Source organism: Macrotis lagotis, chromosome 1, assembly GCF_037893015.1.
Source record: "Macrotis lagotis isolate mMagLag1 chromosome 1, bilby.v1.9.chrom.fasta, whole genome shotgun sequence".
Lineage (NCBI taxonomy): Eukaryota > Metazoa > Chordata > Mammalia > Peramelemorphia > Peramelidae > Macrotis > Macrotis lagotis.
The window spans coordinates 294,209,364-294,229,104 of NC_133658.1; the positions used below are offsets into that span (position 1 = coordinate 294,209,364).

The 19,741-nt window shown below is 45.7% G+C and overlaps 2 protein-coding genes across 4 annotated transcripts; one reads left to right on the forward strand and one right to left on the reverse strand.

Annotated features, from left to right (window-relative positions):
* Positions 1-398: 398 nt before the first annotated feature.
* BSPRY (B-box and SPRY domain containing) lies at positions 399-15,325 on the forward strand. Its single transcript, XM_074211123.1, has 6 exons — positions 399-593; positions 5,994-6,092; positions 7,265-7,495; positions 9,403-9,428; positions 11,655-11,779; positions 13,007-15,325. The coding sequence occupies exons 1-6, from the start codon at positions 399-401 to the stop codon at positions 13,531-13,533; spliced, it is 1,203 nt and encodes a 400-aa protein (XP_074067224.1). The 3' UTR covers positions 13,534-15,325.
* Positions 15,326-16,495: 1,170 nt separating this feature from the next.
* HDHD3 (haloacid dehalogenase like hydrolase domain containing 3) lies at positions 16,496-19,122 on the reverse strand. 3 transcript variants are annotated; one of them, XM_074211124.1, is made up of 2 exons: positions 18,203-19,052; positions 16,496-17,736 (listed from the first exon to the last, which is right to left on the reverse strand). In XM_074211124.1, exon 2 carries the CDS (start codon positions 17,730-17,732, stop codon positions 16,986-16,988), a length of 747 nt encoding a protein of 248 aa, XP_074067225.1. In that variant the 5' UTR covers positions 17,733-17,736; positions 18,203-19,052; the 3' UTR covers positions 16,496-16,985. The 3 variants fall into 3 exon arrangements, with proteins under 3 accessions (XP_074067225.1, XP_074067226.1, XP_074067227.1); XM_074211125.1 differs by lacking the exon at positions 18,203-19,052 and adding an exon at positions 19,069-19,122 and having other exon boundaries at positions 16,497-17,736; XM_074211126.1 differs by having other exon boundaries at positions 16,497-17,736; positions 18,465-19,052.
* Positions 19,123-19,741: the final 619 nt, after the last annotated feature.

Below are 19,741 nucleotides of genomic sequence, written 5' to 3' on the forward strand. Positions count from 1 at the left end.
CGTGTATCATCCGGACGCCTCCCGTCCCGGGCCTGGGTTTCCTCGGGTGCAAGATCGGGAGATGGGAAGGATTCCCGGAATCCAGCGCTATCAGAGTCTACACCTGACTAGGGATGATAAGTTGTCGGGGTCAGGAATGCTGCGTGTGGTCGGCAGGCCGCCCCGAGGGGGCCCCCGCGACTGCGGGGCTGGGGTGCCCGAAGGGGGCTTTCCCCGGGGGGGGGGGGCAGGGGCGGGGCGCCGGCCGGCCGGCCCCAGCCTCCCGGGCTCTGCGCCGCGCGGCTGGAGGAGGAGGGGGCGGGCCGGGGCGGGGCCAGCCGGGCGGGGCGGCCCCGCCCTCCCTCCCTCTGCCCCGGCCACCTGAGACAGGTGGAGTCGGCCCAGCGGCTGCCGGAGTCATGTCCCAGAGGCGGCCGGCCGCGGAGCCCGGACCCCCGGAGCAGGCGGCGCCCCTCTGCCCGCGGCACTCCCTGGAGCTGAGATGGTTCTGCGGCGCCGAGCGGCGGCTGGTGTGCGCCGGCTGCAGGGCGCCTGAGGGCCCGTGCCGCGAGCACCTGGTCCGGAGGGCCGAGGAGCGCGCGGAGGAGCTGCGGGTGAGCGCGCCCGGGCAGGGGGAAGGAGCGGGGCCCCGCCTGGGGGGCTCCGGCACTGGGGTCCTCCGGGATGGGCCGCTCGCAGGTGCGCGGGGCCGGCCCGGAGCTCGGAGCCTCAGCCCCGGGCAGGTGCGCGGGGCCGGCCCGGAGCTCGGAGCCTCAGCCCCGGGCAGGTGCGCGGGGCCGGCCCGGAGCTCGGAGCCTCAGCCCCGGGCAGGTGCGCGGGGCCGGCCCGGAGCTCGGAGCTCGGAGCCTCAGCCCCGGGCAGGTGCGCGGGGCCGGCCCGGAGCTCGGAGCCTCAGCCCCGGGCAGGTGCGCGGGGCCGGCCCGGAGCTCGGAGCTCGGAGCCTCAGCCCCGGGCAGGTGCGCGGGGCCGGCCCGGAGCTCGGAGCTCGGAGCCTCAGCCCCGGGCAGGTGCGCGGGGCCGGCCCGGAGCTCGGAGCTCGGAGCCTCAGCCCCGGGCAGGTGCGCGGGGCCGGCCCGGAGCTCGGAGCCTCAGCCCCGGGCAGGTGCGCGGGGCCGGCCCGGAGCTCGGAGCTCGGAGCCTCAGCCCCGGGCAGGTGCGCGGGGCCGGCCCGGAGCTCGGAGCCTCAGCCCCAGCCGCAGCTAGTGGGCGGCCGCCTCCTGCCAGCCGGGAAGGCAGGGCTGTGAGCGGAAGGCCTGGGCACGGCAGAGCCCGGCAGGCCGGGAGCTGGGCAGCCGGCTGGGAAGGGCAGGTAACTGGGGGGCGTAGGAAGAAACAGTCCGGGGGCTGCTGTGGAGGTGGCCGCAGGCAGAGCTGGTGGCCCCGGCTTGGCCGGAGCTGCTGTTGGTCAGCCCGGGCTCAGGGAGGCAGCAGGAAAAGTTCCTGCCACGGATGCTCAAAGAAGACCCGCGGCTGATACACTGGTAAACACCACCCAAAGCAAAACGGCCTGACTTCCCCAGAGAGAGAATTACCCGGCTGGAAAGCAATTTAGAAGTCATCCGCCTTTATTGCTTTTCGGTTGTATCTGTCTCGTGACCCCATTGAGGGTTGGCAGAGATATTGGAGCGGTTTGCCATTTCCTTCTCCCGCTTATTTTACGGATGGGGAAACTGAGGCCAAAAAGATAAGTGACTCGGCCAAGGTCACACTGCTAAATTCAGATTTCAACTCAGGAAGAGGAGTCTAACGGACTCCTGGCCCTGGCCTTCTATCCACTATACCATCTAGAAAAGCCCACCTTCAATAGAGAAGTCTTCCCTAACCCCTCTTAATTCCAGTCTTTCTCTTTTAATTTTGTCCTATTTATCCCAGGTAGCTTTCTTTGTATATATTCCTTTGCCTGTTATAGTGTAAACTTCCTGAGGGCAGGGACTGTCATGTTTTGGCCTTGTTTTGTATCCCTAGAACTTCTCACAGTGTTCTATCTAGGCATTTTTGTTGAACTAAATCTAGATAGAGAAGGCTAATCCTCTAATTTTTTATATATGAGGAAAATGTGATTCAGGGCTGAGGTGACTCTTCCAGTGTCACACATTGCCAGAGATGGATTGAAACCTCTGGATGGTATAGTGCAAAAAGGTTTCCTGTTGCCTTTATTCCTTCTTGGCTGTTATGGTGTTGATTTTTAACAAGATTTCACCTGGATAAACTTGGGTTGGGCACAGTGTAATTGGTAGCTGGGCTCCTCCAATTCCTTTAGGCACAGCCATTAGCTTGCTTATAAAATAAGGTAAAAGAGAGATTTGAAGGATCTGGGGGGAAACTAATTTTTTAATCCCCTCTTTTACATTAGCTTTATAAGAACTTAACTGGTATCCTCTGGGCCAAGGTAGTCTCTTTCGCCGGACCTCCCAGACCTCCAAGTTGCTGGACATTAAGGAGACCCCTTCAGACTAGGCTTGGAAAATAAACCCTGAAAAGTGTTTTTTTTTTTTTGTTTGTTTTCTCTTCTACTCTTTCCATACCATAGAAATTCAGAAAAGGGGCCTCAAAATGCATAGATGATATAAGATGTTATGATATTTTCTTATAGTTTAGCTAAATAAATGTTTTTTCTTGGACCCCAAAGTCCAGCCTGAAGGTATGGGGGCAGCCTCTGGAGACTCAGCTTAAGTTCTTGCACAAACAGCAGCTGGGCCAGTGAAACAGGATTGCATGGTATCTGAGGCCTCAGAGCTTTTCCATCTTGACCATTCAGTTTCTGCTGGGAAGACCTCCAATGACAGGGAGTTCACTCTTCCTTGGGCTGCCCATTTCCCCTTTTGCATACCCACACTTTGGGAATCTTAAAAGTGCTTATATTAGTGTGAATTGTTACTTGTACTAATTGGTAGGAAATGTTTCCTTTTGGAGTTGTCTCCCTCTAACTTCCTCCCTAGCTACATATTGGTCCTACTTATACCCCCTGGGGTCAAGTAAAATAAATTTAAATAAATGCTCTTATTTGCCCATTGTGTCTATCCAGTCCATTTTCTGATAATGACCACAACTCCATGACTGTCTTTCAGACATGTAGTCATGGTTCCTAAAGTCTGTCCATCTAGAAGCACTTGTGTATCATAACCTACACAGAGTCTATTGGCCTCCTCCTCAAAATAATATTTTTAAATGCACAAAATAAAATACATAGGATTACAAAAGAAACCAACATTTGTTGAAAATGAAGATGAATCTTTTTCCCATCCAAGTTCATGGACTCAGCAGAGTCCAGGTCAGGAACCTTTTAACTGTGGAGATATAGGAAGCATACTTCCTATGTTTGTCCACCAAAGTCACAATTTGTCACTGAATTGATTAGTGTTCTGAAGAATTTTTTACATTGTTGTGGTCATTGTGTATTATTCTTCTGGTCCTATCTTTGCATCAATTCATACAAGTTTTCCTAATTTTCTCTGAATAATTCATATTTGTTGACACAATAATATTTCATTATGTGATTGGATTTTTTTCACCTCTCTGAGTCAGTTGCATTATCAAATGCTGACCTACTCCACTTTATGACAGTTAATTTTATTCAGTTGAACAAGAGATATTAATCATCTAAATACATTGTTTCAAAGATTGAGGCAAATTAAAAAATAAAAGCAAATTCCTGTTCTAGGGGCTTACAGTTTAATAATAGAAAGGGAGAGAAACTTTGAAGAAGAGATCAATGTAAAGGGAAAGGAAATATCAAAATGGGCTCTCCTTTACATTGATCATTTATACATTATAAAGGGGTATGGGCAGCTAAGTAGCACACTGAATAGAACACTTTGACTTGAAACCAGGAAGACTTATCTTTCTAAGTTCAGATCTGATTTCAGAAACTATATAGCTATATAACCCTAGGAAAGTCTTTTAACCCTGTTTGCCTCAGTTTCTCATATATAAAATGAGATGGAGAAGGATATGGCAAGCCATTCCAGTATCTTTGCCAAGAAAATATTAAAGAGTGTCATGAAGAGCTGGACACACTGAAACAACTCTAAAACAATCAAAATGGGAAAGGAGGGAAAAAAATTACTTTTAATTGAAGAGATCAAGAGAAGTTTGATAGTCTTTTTGGAGGTGTTATTTCTGAATTGGATCTTGAAGAATCCAATTTGAAGAAAGAAAAACTTTCAACCATTGGAATTTGAGGAGGGAATGCACTACATTGATGGGATAAAGAATTTGGGAATAATTAGTAGTCCAGCTTCACATTGTCCAGGGAAGGGAATAATGAGTTGTGGTCATTATTTTGAGTATGGGCTGGCTGGATAGATAGATAGATTGGTAGATAGGCAGATAGAGCTCTAAATTGCAAATATAATCAAGCAAGGCTAGTTGCTGGCCTATTGGAGGAGCTGGTAAGGTCCAGGTGTGGAAGTGTTGTGGAGGCTGGGCCCCAACTTTATAAGGCAAAAGTTGACCTAACCCAGCCCATGGGGAGAAACTGGTGGTGATGGCTGTAGAAGAGGCATCTATGGGAAGTGGCTTGGAGGCCTACCAGATCCCCCTCCCAAGATAAGACAAAAATCTGATCTGTCAGAGGAACCACCTCCCTGAAGGTCACCCTTTCCAGTGGATGACTGGAATCCTTCTTCCCTACTCTATCTTTTTGAACTAATCTATTTGTTGAGCTAAAAATCTAATTCCTTCAACTTCCCCCTCTGATCCTAATGCCTTCTGGAGCCACAGAAACAAGTAAAATCCCTTCTGTTTTTCTGATACATAAAGATAATAATCTTGACCACCTTATATCCCCTTTTTGTCTCTTTTCATCATATCCTGTCTTGGGCAATTCTCCATCCTGTATTGGTCTTTCTTTCTGTTCTAGGGAAGAGGAAGGGAATAAACTTTTATTTTGTACCTGGCAGTAGGTACAAAATAAACATGTATTAAGCATGGTATGTCTAGGAATATAGAGACTAAGAAAAACAGCCCTTGCCTTCAAGGAAGCTTACTTTGTTGTTATTGTTGGGTGGGAAGACAAAGAATACAGATAATGTATTTAAATATATATGGGAGGAACATTAACTTTCATTTGAGGGTTATTGACCCCATTTAGGGTTTTCTTGGATAAGGTACTTGAGTGGTTTACCATTTCCTTCTCTAGTTCTTTTTACAGATGAGGAAACAAGAGGCAAACAGGGTCTAGTGACTTGACCAAGGCCATCCATCTAATAACTGTCTGAGGTCAGACTTGAACTCAGGTCTCATACTCAATGCACTGTTACACCTAGCTGCCCTCTATTGGGAGTGCTGATCAGGAAAGGCTTCTTTTAAGGGATGATCCTTGAGCTGAGACTTGAAGGGTGCTTAGGATCTATAGAAGTAGGAATACGAAGGGAGTGCCTTCCATACCAGGAGGACACAACCTTTGCAAAGGTACCTGGGAAGGAAATAGAATGTCATAAATGAGGGATAGCAAATAAACCTGTTGAAAGAAAACCTGTTTTGGAAAAAGGGAGGAGTGTGAAATTACCCTTCAAAGACGGGTTGGAACTGGATTGTGAAAGGGCTTTGAAGTTTCTATTTTTTTCCATGACTAGACTGTAAGCTCCTTCAGGACAAAGAGTGTCTTTTACTTTGGGATCCATCATAGCAGTCATCAGAGAAGGCACCAGACACAGGTCTTGGCAAAACTATGATTTGCTGGTCTTTTAGCATTTCTAGTCCTCCCTCCTACCCTCTACTCCTCTAGGGCTCAGGGCCTACTCCCGTCACCATCTTGACTTGGTGATAAAGGATCAGGGCTTCACTTCTTTGTCAATTGACATTTCAGTAGAGTTCACTGCCCAGAACCAAAGGGGTAGATTTCAGATAGTGGCATGTAGAAAGTATTAAAGTGGGAGGGGGGCTTGGAAGTAGGGAGAAGATGGTGCCAAGTGTTCTCAAAGTAAGGGTTTAATAAACACTTATGTTGTGAAAGCCTATGTCCAGACCTCAACTGTTGTCTCTTTTTTCAGAATAAGATAGTGGATCAGTGTGAAAAGCTGCAGCTACAGAGTGCTGGCATCACCAAATACATGGCTGAAGTCTTGCCTCGGAAAAACCAAAATGCAGCGGTAACTTCCCTCTTATTCCCCCAACCCCTTTCCCAAAAGGATGACCCTGGGATCCCTGGGCCTAGATCCTGGCTTTTCTGATCACAAGAAGCCAGAGCTTGGAGCTTCTCTTCATTGTCATCCTAACATGGGTATCTGGCTCTATCACTACTGAGCAGATGTCCTAGATATCCTGGGAAGGATTACTTCCTTCCTGCCATCTCTGAGCCTTGGCTTTTTTTTCCCCCCATCTGTTAGAGTAGTCTAACCTCTAGTTCTATATAGGGGTCAAGAGTCAGTGGCTGTAAAATACTGTTTTTAATTGTCTTGATGACAAGGTTTCAGATATTAAAAGCAAGATTAGAAATCACAGATAATTCCCCAGACTCATACATTTTTGCTAACGTCCGTTCCCCCTTTATTCTATGTCCCCTCTAAACTCACTTCCTCTTCTTTCACCTTATTCAGTTAAGGTTACAGTGGGTTATGCACTCTGAGTTGTATCCACAATAGTGAAAACTAATTATTAATGAGTCAGCTATGCTCAGCTCTCTTTCCCCTTCTGACTAAGGTACAATCTTTTTTTTTTTAGGTTTTTTTTTTTTTTTGGCAAGGCAATGGGGTTAAGTGGCTTGCCCAAGGCCACACAGCTAGGTAATTATTAAGTGTCTGAGACCAGATCTGAACCCAGGTACTCCTGACTCCAAGGCTGGTACTTTATCCACTGTGCCACCTAGCTGCCCCAAGGTACACTCTTGTAAGGCAGTGGAGAATAGAATCATGGATGTTAAAATGAGAGGGAACCTTATAACACCAAATGTTAGAACAGAGTGGGACTTTAAAAAATAGTGTAGAAAAGCCTCTGAATTTATGGATGAGGGGACTGAATTTCAGAGAAGTGATAAGATTTGTCTTTGATTACACTGTGAGTTAAACAGAACATTTATTAAATGCTGGAATTTAAATTTAAATTTATTAAAAGCCCTTGAGAAGCTTGCATTCTAATGGAGTAAGAGAGTACATAAAAGGGGTAGTGGAGAGGAGGGGGAAGAAAGGTGCTTATGAGCAGGTGAGATAGCAGCAGAAGTAGGATCAGGGCTAGAGCATACTGAACTGACAACCTGTTTTTCTGCCCTTGACTTGTTGGAATTTAAAACTTTCCTTTGACTTCTTTTCTGCCCTATTCTCTCCAGACCATGGCCAGTGGGGCCCGTGAGGTGGTGATCCAGAGGCTGGGCCTGGTGAAGAATGTGTGTGAGAGTGAGGAACAGCGGCTGCTGGAGCAGGTACACACAGAGGAGGAGCGAGCCCACCAGAGCATTCTGACCCAGCGGTCCCATTGGACAGAGGCCTTACAGAAGCTCGGCACCATCCGTACCAAACTAGTGGGCATGCTCACTGATCTTGATGACCACAGCCTTATTGTAAGCCAGGGCTAGAGAGTCAGGGTATGGGTGGATTGGGAGTAGTTTGTGATACAAGTTTCCTTTAGTTCATTTAGGGATGGGTGGATGAGGGAAGAAATGTTGCAATGAAAATTTTGGGGGAAATAAAAATATACTGTATTCTAGGGTCTTTTATAGATTGAATGTCATGAAATGAATGGGGTTACAAATGTATAATACGTATATTTTGTATTTGTTATATTATACACACACATTTTATATATATAGTTTGCTCTTAAAATTGATTGTTATAGAATGAATGAATGAATGGAAAAGCATTAAGTACTGTGTGTCAAACATAGTACAAGGATGAGAATCAGTAGATGTAAAGGCTTGGAAAAAAAGTTTGAAAATTTTGGAGTTTTTAATTAGTCTTCTCAATAGCCCCTGATTCCCTCACCATCATCCCCCTGTTTTTAAACCATTCAGAAAAAAAACATTTTTTTCCTAGTTTTATTTTCTTGATCAGGTTTTTTTAAGCCTTAAGGTGGGACGACCACAGGGACAACTGGCATTTTTTTTTCTAGCAAAGTATAGATACATGCCTACTGTTTTCCTTTGGAAGAAAGGAAAATGTTAAAAACTTTCACCTTCCCTTTCTTCTCTGGGAAGGTTCCAGTGAGAGGAGAGACATGCAAGAAGAAAGTACCAATCATAAGTGCAATTTATTTACATATGATCCTTAGAGGGAAAACAAAACAAAGGGATCACCTGCCTTAAGTATGGTCTAAGGAGGGAGCAGCAGTGAAGGCATCTTACTTGTCCTGCTTAGAATCACTACTTGAAGGTTTAGTAAATATCTCCATTTGTTAATGGACATTGGTTAGTCAATCATTCAGTTAGAAAATATGAATGATAGTCTTACAAGTTTATGGCTTTCTTCTGTAGGGGATACTGAGATCTGTCTATTCATTCAACAAATGTTTTTTAAGCATCTACTGTGAAAAAAGAATCATGTTAGATGTTGGGGTAGAAACGAAATTAAACAAATAGTCCCTGTTCTCTTGGAGCTTACCATCTAGTAGAAGAATACGATACTAAAAGCATTATAAAATCCAAAAAGATGAATGCCCTGGTAAGGTTTGAGGGAGAAAGCTATTGGTCAGAGGCATTAGGAAAAGATTCTTGGAGCAGTAATCATCTGAACTGGGCTTGAAAGAGTAGGAGACATGCAAAACACAGTTTTCTGCCCTGGAAGAGCCAAAGTCTAGTTGGTGAGACTAATTATAGGAAAAGGAAATGAATAATATAGGAGAATATATATTAATGCAAGATGGGTACAGACAGTGAGTCTTGTAGGACTTGAGAGAAGGATGAGATCACTGGGCTGGGGGAGAGAAGGGGTGGGAAGAAAATGCCTGGAAGTGGGACTTGAGGGTTGGGTAGGAGTCAATATGTAGAGAGGAATAGAAAAGATATTTCAGGTGTGGGAAGCAGCTTTGACAGAAGCCTGCAGGTAGTAAAGGGCAGATATATTTGGGGAAGAGTAAGTCTAGAGCAGAAGGGTTTGCTCATTTAGGGGAATAGTAAGAGGTAAGGCTAGAAAAAGAGGTTGGAGGAAGATTGTGAAGGGCCAGGTTGAAGAATAAAAATCTTATACTGTAGGATATAGTGGGCCATTGGAAGTACATTTGACCACTATATCCAGAAGCAGGGGCTATAGGACTCTCCAGTCCTTCTCTTAGACCTTCTACTTCTGGTGTCCTTGTCATGATCCTATTTGAGGTCTGAATTCCAGGACAATTGACAAATGATTCAGGCAAGGAGAATGATCTATAATTTATTTCTTGCCTCAAACTGGGTTTAATGTATCTATTTCATGACAAAATGCAGACTTTTCAATGTCATGAAAAATATCTAACTTGCTAAATATTTTTTCTTTACAGCAATCAGAGCGAGAGATTTTTGAGAGGTGAGTCAGTGACTTGTTTCCCAGAACCCGTGTAAACCTAAAGCCAGAGCAGATCAGTGTGAATCAGTATCTATAGTGGGAAGAATGGCCAATACAAAATCCAAATTCAGGTTCTTGTTTTGTAACTACCTTGTATTACTCTTGAGTAAGTCACTTATTTGACAGTCTCAGTTTTCTCTTCTATAAGAAGATGAATGGAGAAATGAATTAAATGGACCCAAAGGTCCTTTCCAGTTTCTAATCCTATAAAACTCTTGAAATAAATATCAGACTGAATAGTTCTCTGGGATCTCTCCATTCAAGACTTTAATTGTTACTTTTCAACTTAAGGATTTTAGACATAATCAAGCATGGAAGTTTGTGGTATATGATGATGATACTCTTTGCCTTCTTTTGCTGTTTTCCTACATGGGTAGTTGGGACCAGGCTGAGAAATTCAGGTACTTTCCCCACAACTGTTACCAGTTTGAATCTGTATACTTTCTTTTGATACCTCAATGTCATCTATTGGATGAGGGTGTGGAGCAGAGCAGCTTTTAGAAGTCTTTTGGTGACTTGATGGAACCTTACTAGTCAAACTGAGAAGTGTCTTCTGCTGAGGGGAGATGGGGGAGGGTAAATTGATGTGTCTCATTCCGACTGGTCTAGGCTGTGATCTGAAACTGTGACATGTCCAGCTATCTGAATTCTTTTTCTGTCCACCCCTCTCCTCTAGAACTCCATAAGTCTGGAGTGAGAGCTTTGCTCCTGAAGGGTTGAGGGCTCTGAAAGGGACTTGAATGATCTATCCCTGCCCCCACCCCAAACTGGAGGGCCCGGCCTAGGATGGGCAGCTAATTGGAGATGCAGTACTGTGAGGAGGAGAGACAGTTCCTCTCTTGTCTTGATTACAAAGAGGCTTTGTTGGCCAGAAACTCAGCAGGAAAGCTAGCTTTGCTCTTATCTGGGGCTCTTGTTGCTTTATTTCTCTTTGGTGTCTTCATTTTCCCATGTGTGATTCTCTTTTTGAAATCAGTTTCTTCCAGGCTATTTGAGCTGTGGCCATTAAAACTTGAAAGCTAGGGTGACCATAGTTAATTCAACAGACTTTTCACTATGCAACAGCAGTGTCAAAGACACTGTTTAGTAGTGTTGAGGATGGAAAGATATAAAATGAAATCCCAAGGGTTCATAACTTAGTAGAGAGAGAGAGATATGACTTGGACATGCACAATTAGAATACAAATTAGAAAGGAAATGTAAAGGAAGAATCTAAAGAAAGACCTATGAGAAGTTTGAGTTCATAGACTTAGAAGCATCAATGAGTCTGTTCCCCTCCCAATCCCCTTCCCCCTGCTTTTATAGATGAAAAAACTGAGGTTTAGAAAGTGACTTGCTAAGGGTCTCTCAGTTGATTAGTGTCAGAGATAGGATTCAAATTCATATACCTGGTCCAGTATTCTATTGCACCAAGCTGCCTCTCTGAAAGATCACTTCTTACTTAGGTGCAATAATCACCTGAGATTGGGGAAGGGGACTGTCAGGATTGGCTGTTTCTAGAGTTCCAAGATGGCAGTATGCTGTGGGGCAAGGGTCTATGGAGCAACCCAAAGTCCACGTTGATAGGGAATGCCCCTTGAGCAAAACAATAAGGGAAGGTCTGAGATAACTTTCACCCTTTATTTCCAAGTTCTTTTTCCTCTTCTTATTTATGCACATCTTCAGATCTCCTTTTCATATAATTCATTAATTTCAGCCAGTGAAGAAAAAAAGTGATCTGAATAAACTAACACAGCTAAAGTATAAAGATTAGTGGCCCTATTTCATATTTCACATCCTCTCCCTTGTAACCATTAAAGATAGCAAGACATGAATCTCCTGGGTGTTTATATATACTGGTTCCACAGTTCCTGTGGAGGGATGAAATCATGATCTGGAGCAGGAATTCTCAAGATCCATGACACTATGCCAAATTGTGAAGGCCGAGATATGTTACTGAAGTTCTACTGATATTGGAAGTAGGTAAAGGAAGTCTCCTATTCCTTCCCTTCCCTCCTTTGGATGCCTCAGGAATTCTATGATGGTGATCCCCTGAGGATCTCTTCCATGGATGTGTGATTTGAAGATCCTGGAGGAGGGGGGGAGCTTTCTGGTGTCTACTTTCTTTCTCTTATATGGTTCAGGGCTTTGTCCCTTGCAGAACATTCTGGAATTTGCAGAGTGACCTTGTATGTTTTCTTTCATTAGGACTGAGGAAGCCGAGGGAATCTTGGATCCCCAGGAATCAGAGAAGTTAAATTTTAATCAGAAGTGCCTGCGGAGCCCATTACTGACCCAGCTATGGGCATCAGCAGTTCTCTGCTGCCTCTCAGGTCAGTGTTTTGCCAAAGTCAAATGGGCTCAGAACCATTATTAGAAAACAGTGTGTTTTATGGTTAATATATATTAATCATAATTAAAAAGAGGATTTTGTGGGTTTGTAAACCTATGTTTCTGGGGGAGGTTGGATATATAAATCACTGTGGTTCTTCCATACAGTCACATTCTTCCCCATCTTTTGTTTTTGGGGAACTGCCACTGTCCCTGGTCTGGACCTATTCATTCCCTCTACTAACCCTTCCATTTAGGGCAGCTAGATGGCACAGTAGATAGAGCACTGGCCTTGGAGTCAGAAGGACAGGAGTTCAAATCCAGCCTCAGACATTTACTAATTGTGTGACCTTGGGCGCTGATTTCCTCTTGTCCAGGGCCATCTGTAGTCTTTCTGTCTTCCAGATTCCATCACTATCTCCATCCCTTCAAATTTATATCTGGCCACTGGATCCAGATGCCTCTGGAGGAGATAGTGTAGTTGGTGACTTAGTACAACATCTCCCTCACTCAAATCCAATTCATGTGCTTGTCATGGCATCAATCCCTAATGTCATGGTCTTCTTCAAGAATTAAGGACAAAACATTCAACCCTCCCCTTCTGTAGGTCTTTGGTCTTGAAAAGCTATCAATGCAAAAAATAAGATAAATTAATATGCCTTAAGGAGTTATGTGCAAACTGATTTAATGTTATTTCTTTTTGGAATATTAATATTTTAATAGAGGACTGTGACTAAATCAGGTGAGGTGGTTTAATGAGAAAAACCAAATACTGAGCCTTAGTCTTAGCTCTCCCACTTTTGGGCTGTGCCTTCAGTTAAGCAACTTCACCTCTTAGGCCTTGGTTTCCCCATTTGTAAAATGTGGATTGATCAATTAGTAAAGTTCCATACTTAGTCCAGTATGCTAAGCACTAGAGGAGCAAAGTCAAAAACAAAACAGACTTGCCCTCAAGGAGCTTACATTCTATCAGGGGAAATATATGTATGATATATGAAAGTATTATAATAATATATGTATAGGATACAACAATAATTATAACCATCTATATGGTAATAATAGCTGTCCTGTCTCCCTCATAGGGTTGTTATAAGGATCAGGTGACAATTACTATATGGTTTCTGAAAAACCTGGAGGCTTAGATGGGAACTTTTGTTTGAGAGTTGGTTAGGGTTGGGAAACTCAAAAAGGACTTGGGAATTTTCCATAAAAACTATTATTTCCAACAGGTACTGAGGACATACGTGTGGATGAGAGGACCATCAGTCCCTTTCTCCAGCTGTCAGAGGACAGGAAGACTCTTACCTTCAACCCCAAGAAGTCCAAGACCTATGCAGATGGCCCAGAACGCTTTGATCACTGGCCCAATGCTTTGGCTTCAACCTCGTTCCAGAGTGGGCTTCATGCCTGGATGGTGAATGTAGAGAACAGCTGTGCTTATAAGGTGGGAGTATCCTCGAGCCAGTTGCCTCGAAAGGGCTCTGGCAGTGATACCCGCCTGGGCCACAATGCCTTCTCCTGGGTTTTCTCCCGCTATGACCAGGAATTTCGGTTCCTTCACTGTGGCCAGTATGAGCCTCTGGCTCTATTGCGCTGTCCAGATCGCATTGGGGTGTTGTTGGACTTGGCAGCAGGAGAGCTGTTGTTCTATGAGCCTACTTCAGGGGCCCTCTTGTATTCCTACCATACCCAGTTTGAAGGCCCAATCTTTCCTGTCTTTGCTGTGGCTGACCAGAACATCTCCATTGTTCAGTGATAGGCTTGTCGCAAGATGCTCAAAGGGCTCCCTCCCCCAACTCACCCTCAACATCATGGTGCCAGGTTTCCCCATTGTGCATGCCCAGTAGCCATCACCTGTGGTAGATAGTAGTGGGAAGATGAGGCTGAGATGAGTTTCAAATCTGGATCCTTCCTTTCAGGTCCTGGTGAGGAGTCTGCCCTCATCCCTTTGTGCCACAGGCCTATTTTTCCTATCATTCCATCCTTAAAATACTTGATAATAGGAGAACAAGGAAAAATGATAAAGGGAAGTAGTGGAAAGAAAATTGGACAGGGAATTTTACTTTTATCTCAGCCACTAACTCATTGTCAGATTCCTAACAGGTGGTTTGATCCCTTTAGGCACCAATTTCCTCATCTGTAAGGGTAGGTGAGCCAAGGTGATCGTTAGCTCTCACATTTTATGTTCAGAGTTCACTGGCAATTATGGTTCCTGGTTCCCCTGGCCATGACAGCCTGTGACTGCCAGGTCTGTGTTTATAACCCCCTTTCTTCTGTATGGGGATTCACCAGATCCACTCCCTTGCCTTCTGGATGCAGGGTCCTCTATAGATCCCTACATCCTAGGCTCAGTTAGGTAGGCTTCTTCTACCAGGTGCTAACTTGAGCTAGACTTCTGGGCCAGTCTTGCTGGTAGCTGATGGCTTTTCCCTAACCCAGTCTGATGAAATGTCTCTGTCTTCCACCTCCTCCTGACTCAGCAGTACCCATTCTCTAAGGCTATGGGTTAGGCACATGAATTAAGGAGTTTGAGAGGGGAAGAAGAGGAAGCAGGTTCCTGAGGAGGTACCTGGCTGTGGGAAACATTTAAATTATTAAAAGATTTTGGAAAAAAAATCAAATTCCTGGTCTCTTCTGTCCTGTCATTTGCTGGTGACAGGATTCCTGTGTCCTATTTCTCTTCCCCACTTCAGCCATACCTCCTGAGCTCCCCCCCACCCCCATCCTACCTTTGGAAGCTTATAGCTTATATTCATAGAATAGGCACAGAAAATACATGCCTTCTCTACCCACATATACCTTCCCAAAACTGGAAGTGGGAATGATAGAACAAACACTGGGCTGGGGATGCAGGAAGTTTGGATTGTACTTGTGTCATTCACTAGACATGTTTCCCTTGAGCACATCACCTTATTGGAGTCCTGGCCTTGCTTTCTATGTTCACAAATGAATGGAAGAAGGGATGCTAAGGTCCTAGCTGAGCCATTCTTTGGTTTCATTTTAGCAACATCTACAAAAAATCAAAACTAATGATAGTTCTTCTAACCTTCATCAATATGACATTATATTTGGCAAAAGAATTTTGTTTTATATTTTTCAATAGACTAATTTATCTTTGGGATTGGGCATCTGGGTGCCATGGTAGATAGAGTGCCTGAAGTCATTAAGACTATCTTCCCAAATTTGATTCTGGCCTCAAGACATTCCCTAGCTGTGTGACTCTGGGCAAGTCTCTTTTCCTTATCTGTCAAATGAGTTGGAGAAGGAAATGGGAAACTCCTCCAGAATCTCTGCCAAAAAAACTCCACAGGCAGTCACAGAGTCAGACCTGCCTGAAATCACTGAACAACAATAAATTTATCTTTGTAAATGGCTGTATTTAAACTCATTTAGAGTTTACAAAGCTCTTTCTAGCTCTGTGAGCTAAGTAGTACAGCTATCACCCCCCTTTTTACAGATAATGAAACCACTGGGGCTCAAAGAGATTGAGTGATTTGTTCAGCATCACATGGCTAATGACAAGGGTCATATTTGGACTCGGGGATCCTGATTACTGAGTCTAATGTTCTTTTCCTATAGCTCACTCTATTTCCAATCATCTGAAATGGTGGCTAGGCTAGCCAAAGTCTAATGGGTCATGGGGGCGGCTAGGTGGCGCAGTGGATAAAGCACCGGACCTGGAGTCAGGAGTACTTGGGTTCAAATCTGGTCTCAGACACTTAATAATTACCTAGCTGTGTGGCCTTGGGCAAGCCACTTAGCCCCATTTGCCTTGCAAGGAAAAAAAAGGCTAATGGGTCATGCTGAATGTTTGGCTTTCAAAGATGTAAGAAGCCTGAGTCATGTCCTCAACAGTAAAGTCAGATCTCAGGAAGCCAGAACTGTCTGAATAGACAGTCCAGGAAGTTGACATCAGGTGTGGTCAAGCCAGAATAACAGGCTGCCCTTCCCTCCCCAAGGTATCTGCCTTCCTTCACCCCTGACTCCTGCTGCCTTCAAGTAGAGGGTTCATTCCCACTCCTAAACTCAAACCCCAGTGGGTTTTCTTGTCTTTACTATCAGGTCTAAGTCTGCCACCCTCACTCCTAATTTTTTTTATTTCTAGGCCTCTCTCCTCACCCCACACACCCATGATCTTCCTACTCTTCTCTGCTTAGCCAAACCCCACATGTCCATGGGGCTTTCCCCAACCCCTTTAGTCCACAGAGTTCCCTCTGTAGGGCTGCTACAGTGCTTCTAGCCTCTGGTCCTTGAGAATTTGTATTAAGGTCTAATTGTTGGCTGCCTGGGTTTTATCTTCCTCACTGTTACTAGAGTGAAAATTTAGCCCACACCTCCCTAGCTTCTGGGTAAGAAGCAAGTGTAAAATAGCAATGTAGGATGAATGGCCTTGGATTGGTAGTCAAGAAGACCTGGATTCAAACTCTCTCCTACTTTGGAAAACCTGTTTTCCTTCCCTGAATCTTGTAAAATGAGAGGGTTGGATTAGGTAGTCTCTGAGGTTACTTCTGGGTTGAGTATCCTAAAATCATCTCTGGGACTTGCTGTTTGCTCTACAATGAGGTTGGACAAGATCAGCAAGAGACCTTAGAAATCATCTAGTTGTGGGAGGGGGGGGTCTTAACCTAGGATTTATGAATTTGTTCTTAAAAATAACTTTTGATCTTATTTTTATATTTTAAATTTAGTATTTAATCTTATATCTTACAGATTAAAAAACATCTTTAAAGAGGGCTATAGTTTTCACCAGATTGACAAAGGGGTCTGTGACCCTAAAAAAGGTTAAGAACTTTTATTTCAATCTAACTCATATATCAGAGGAAAGAACAGAAGCCCAGAGATAGTATTTTGGCCAAGGTCATATAATTGCAAAGATGGGATTAGAACCCAGGTCCTCTTAGTCCAAATACAGTTCTCCTTGCAACAAACAATAAGTGCTTTTGAAATGTTTTCCAGTTCTATATTTTAGAATCCTAGGAATAAGAAGCAATAGGAAATCACAATACTTAGCTCTATTCATTGATTTTATGGTAGCCATAGAAGCTTGCTATGGAGGCTGAAGGAAGAATAGCTCCCACTCTGCCCAAATGAGAAGAAGGAGCCAATGTTTCCAACAGTAGGTGCTGCTGGCTGGGGTTTCCACTATCTTTTCTTCGCCTGGTAGGTTCAGCTTGCGGGGATTTTCTCACTTCCCTTTCACACCAATTTTCAGTGCTTTGAGTCTGAGTCCTCCAGGTGGTTGAGGGCAACCAGAATGTAGGAGAGGGAAGGCAGGATGTGTTCCTTAGGGACAGTTTTTGGAAAGGGGTCCTGGCTCTTGGTACCCATAAGCAGGAAGCTATGCATGCCCACTTCCCGGGGTGCCTGGTAATCATTCAGGTAATGGTCCCCAACATGGGCTGCCTTGGTGGGCTCTATATCAGCAAGACGAAGGGCCTGTCGGAAGATTCGTGGGTCAGGTTTGGCCCAGCCTGCTGCCTCAGAAGTCAGAATGAAATCAAAGTGCTTCCGGAGACCACAGTGAGCCAGGATGTCTTCTAACCTTCTGTCAAAGTTGGAAACAACACCCAGTCGAAGGCCTCGTTCACGGCACTTCTTCAGAGTAGATTCAGCCCCTTCTAACATCTGCCAGGTCTCAGACTTGCTGAAGTCATTGTAGAGCTGGTTGGCGATGGTATCGATGACATCAGAGTTCTGAACTCCTGCCAGGTGGAACGTCTGCAAGACGACATCCAGCCACCACTGTCGTGAAGTGAGGCCTTGGCTTAGCCCATAGTTGGGGAACTTCTGATTTTGGGCCTTATATGCTTGATGGAAGGCTGATCCAAGGGCTGCTGCCTCCACCTTTAGCCCATGGGCCCGAGCCTGGGCTGCATATTCTTCCCCTACTGGATACCGGAGTCGAAGCAATGTGTCCTTCACATCCCACGTCAGCAGCCGAAGCCTGGGAGCCATTAGCCTAAGAGATGGAAGCCCAGAAGTAGACAAAAATTCAAAATTATCCAACTTTTCCAGAGTCTAGCCCAGAGGAACAAGGTTAAATAGAATGATTCTTTTTTATTAAAAAAATTTTTCTCCCCAGCTATGCAAAAATAAGTTTCAATATTTACTTCCAAAACCATGAATTCTCCCTTCTTCCCACCTCATTCCCCTTCATTGAGAAAGCAAGTTACTTAGTGTAGCCAAGAAAAACATTACTATGTCATTATAAAAGTAAACATAACCCCCTCCTCCAAAAAAAAAAAGAAACCTCAAAAAAAGTCTCTATTGAGACACCATCAGCTCTGTCTTTGAGACGACAGCCTTCTTTATTGGAAGTAAATGGAATGATTCTTGAAGTGGTCCCAACCAATCCCTTTCCCCCTTGTTCTAGACTTGGCAAGCCAAGTTCTTGTAGGTGGGAGGCCTCAGGATAAATGTCTTACTTCAAGTTCTTTCATTATTTGAATTACGTGAGCTTCAACAAAACAACCTAAAGTGCCAGAGAATGTAACAGCTGTCAGAAGAGTATGTGAATCAAAGCGTAGGATTAGAAACAGCCAGAAACATTCCTGTCACCTAGACAATCACTTCAGGGTTTCCCCAGGACTCATCACTCTTTGCCCTGGCTGCTAAAACTGCCTAGAACCCATTCACTCCACTGGTCAGACCGGTTAAACGGGAGGGTAGCTTCTTGTCCGGTCCCACCTGTGGTCCTCCTGGCCCGGCCCTTTAAAAGCACACCAATTACAGAGCTGGCTTCCACCAGTCTCCACAATCTGTTTCTTCCCCAGAAGGGGTAGATTCGGTGCCTGGAGTGATCTTTTTTGGTTCCGGGCCCCAGGAGTGGAATTTCCAGAGAACCGTTGGGTGGCGAGCAGCCCAACAAGTGGAGGTCAAGAGCTACAGTTTGGAAGGGGCCTTGGAGACCCTCGGATCATCCACTGAAATAACTGGACGCCGCGGAGGGGAGGCTGCTTTCCACGATCGCCTTTCTCCTGAATCAGGGCCAGGGCTGGCAGCCTGGGCCCCGGCCCTGGGCAGAGGGAAAGAAACGGGGGCCGCCACGGTGGGAGTCCCGAGCCCTGGCCCCCCACTCCTCCGACGCGACTGGGTCTGTCCCGAGGCTCGGCGGCACTCCCCGGGGCTGGGGGCTGCCCCGAGGGTCTTCCAGCTGCGGGACCCCCCAGTGAGGGCGAGGAAGGATGGAGCCGAGGGGCCCCGGGCTGCAAAGCCCGCTGGGGTGCGGGAGGAGCACGCCCGCGGGGAGAGTGGCGGCCGGGCAGCTCCCGCGCGGAGAGGGCGACCTTACCTAGAGCTCCTCCGGCGAGCCGGGGCCAGCAGCGCGCAGGCGCGGCTCTCGGGGCGGGGCTCTCGGCCTGGACTTGGGCCGGAGGACTAGGACTAGGAGGACTAGGAGCTGGGCCCGGGCCCGGCCCTCCCCGGCCCTCCCCTCCCCTCCCCTCCCCTCCCCCGCGCGTTCCTCCCGGAGTGGGGTGGGGGTCTCGGCGTCCCCGTCTAACGGAGCCGTCTATTCGACAGGATGCATGTAAAACAGAACACGTAACATGAGGACACGTGTAATACATAACTTTATTATAGAATATCTAACATCTCTTTATGGAAACATGGTCATCAACTAGATAATGGTAGTTTAGGGAGGAGACGCCTCTAAGCTACAAGGACTAGGAAAGACCCCCCTGAGAGCTCTGGAACTTCAGGTTTCGTCTTCTCCACTCTTCCCTCCAGGTGGGGCTTGGATGCTCTGTCTGCCTCCTGCTCCCAGGCCTGTGCTGCGGGGCTTGGCTCCTCCCCACTTGATAACTGAAACCTTGAGTCCCCTGGACAGTTAGGGTGTTGTCCCTCCTCCTGTGGGTTGTAATAAAAAGGTTAATTAATGTTAGGGGACTTGGACCTTGGGCATATCACTTCATATTTCTGGGCTTTAGATTACTCATCTATAAAACAAAAAAGGATAGACTAGA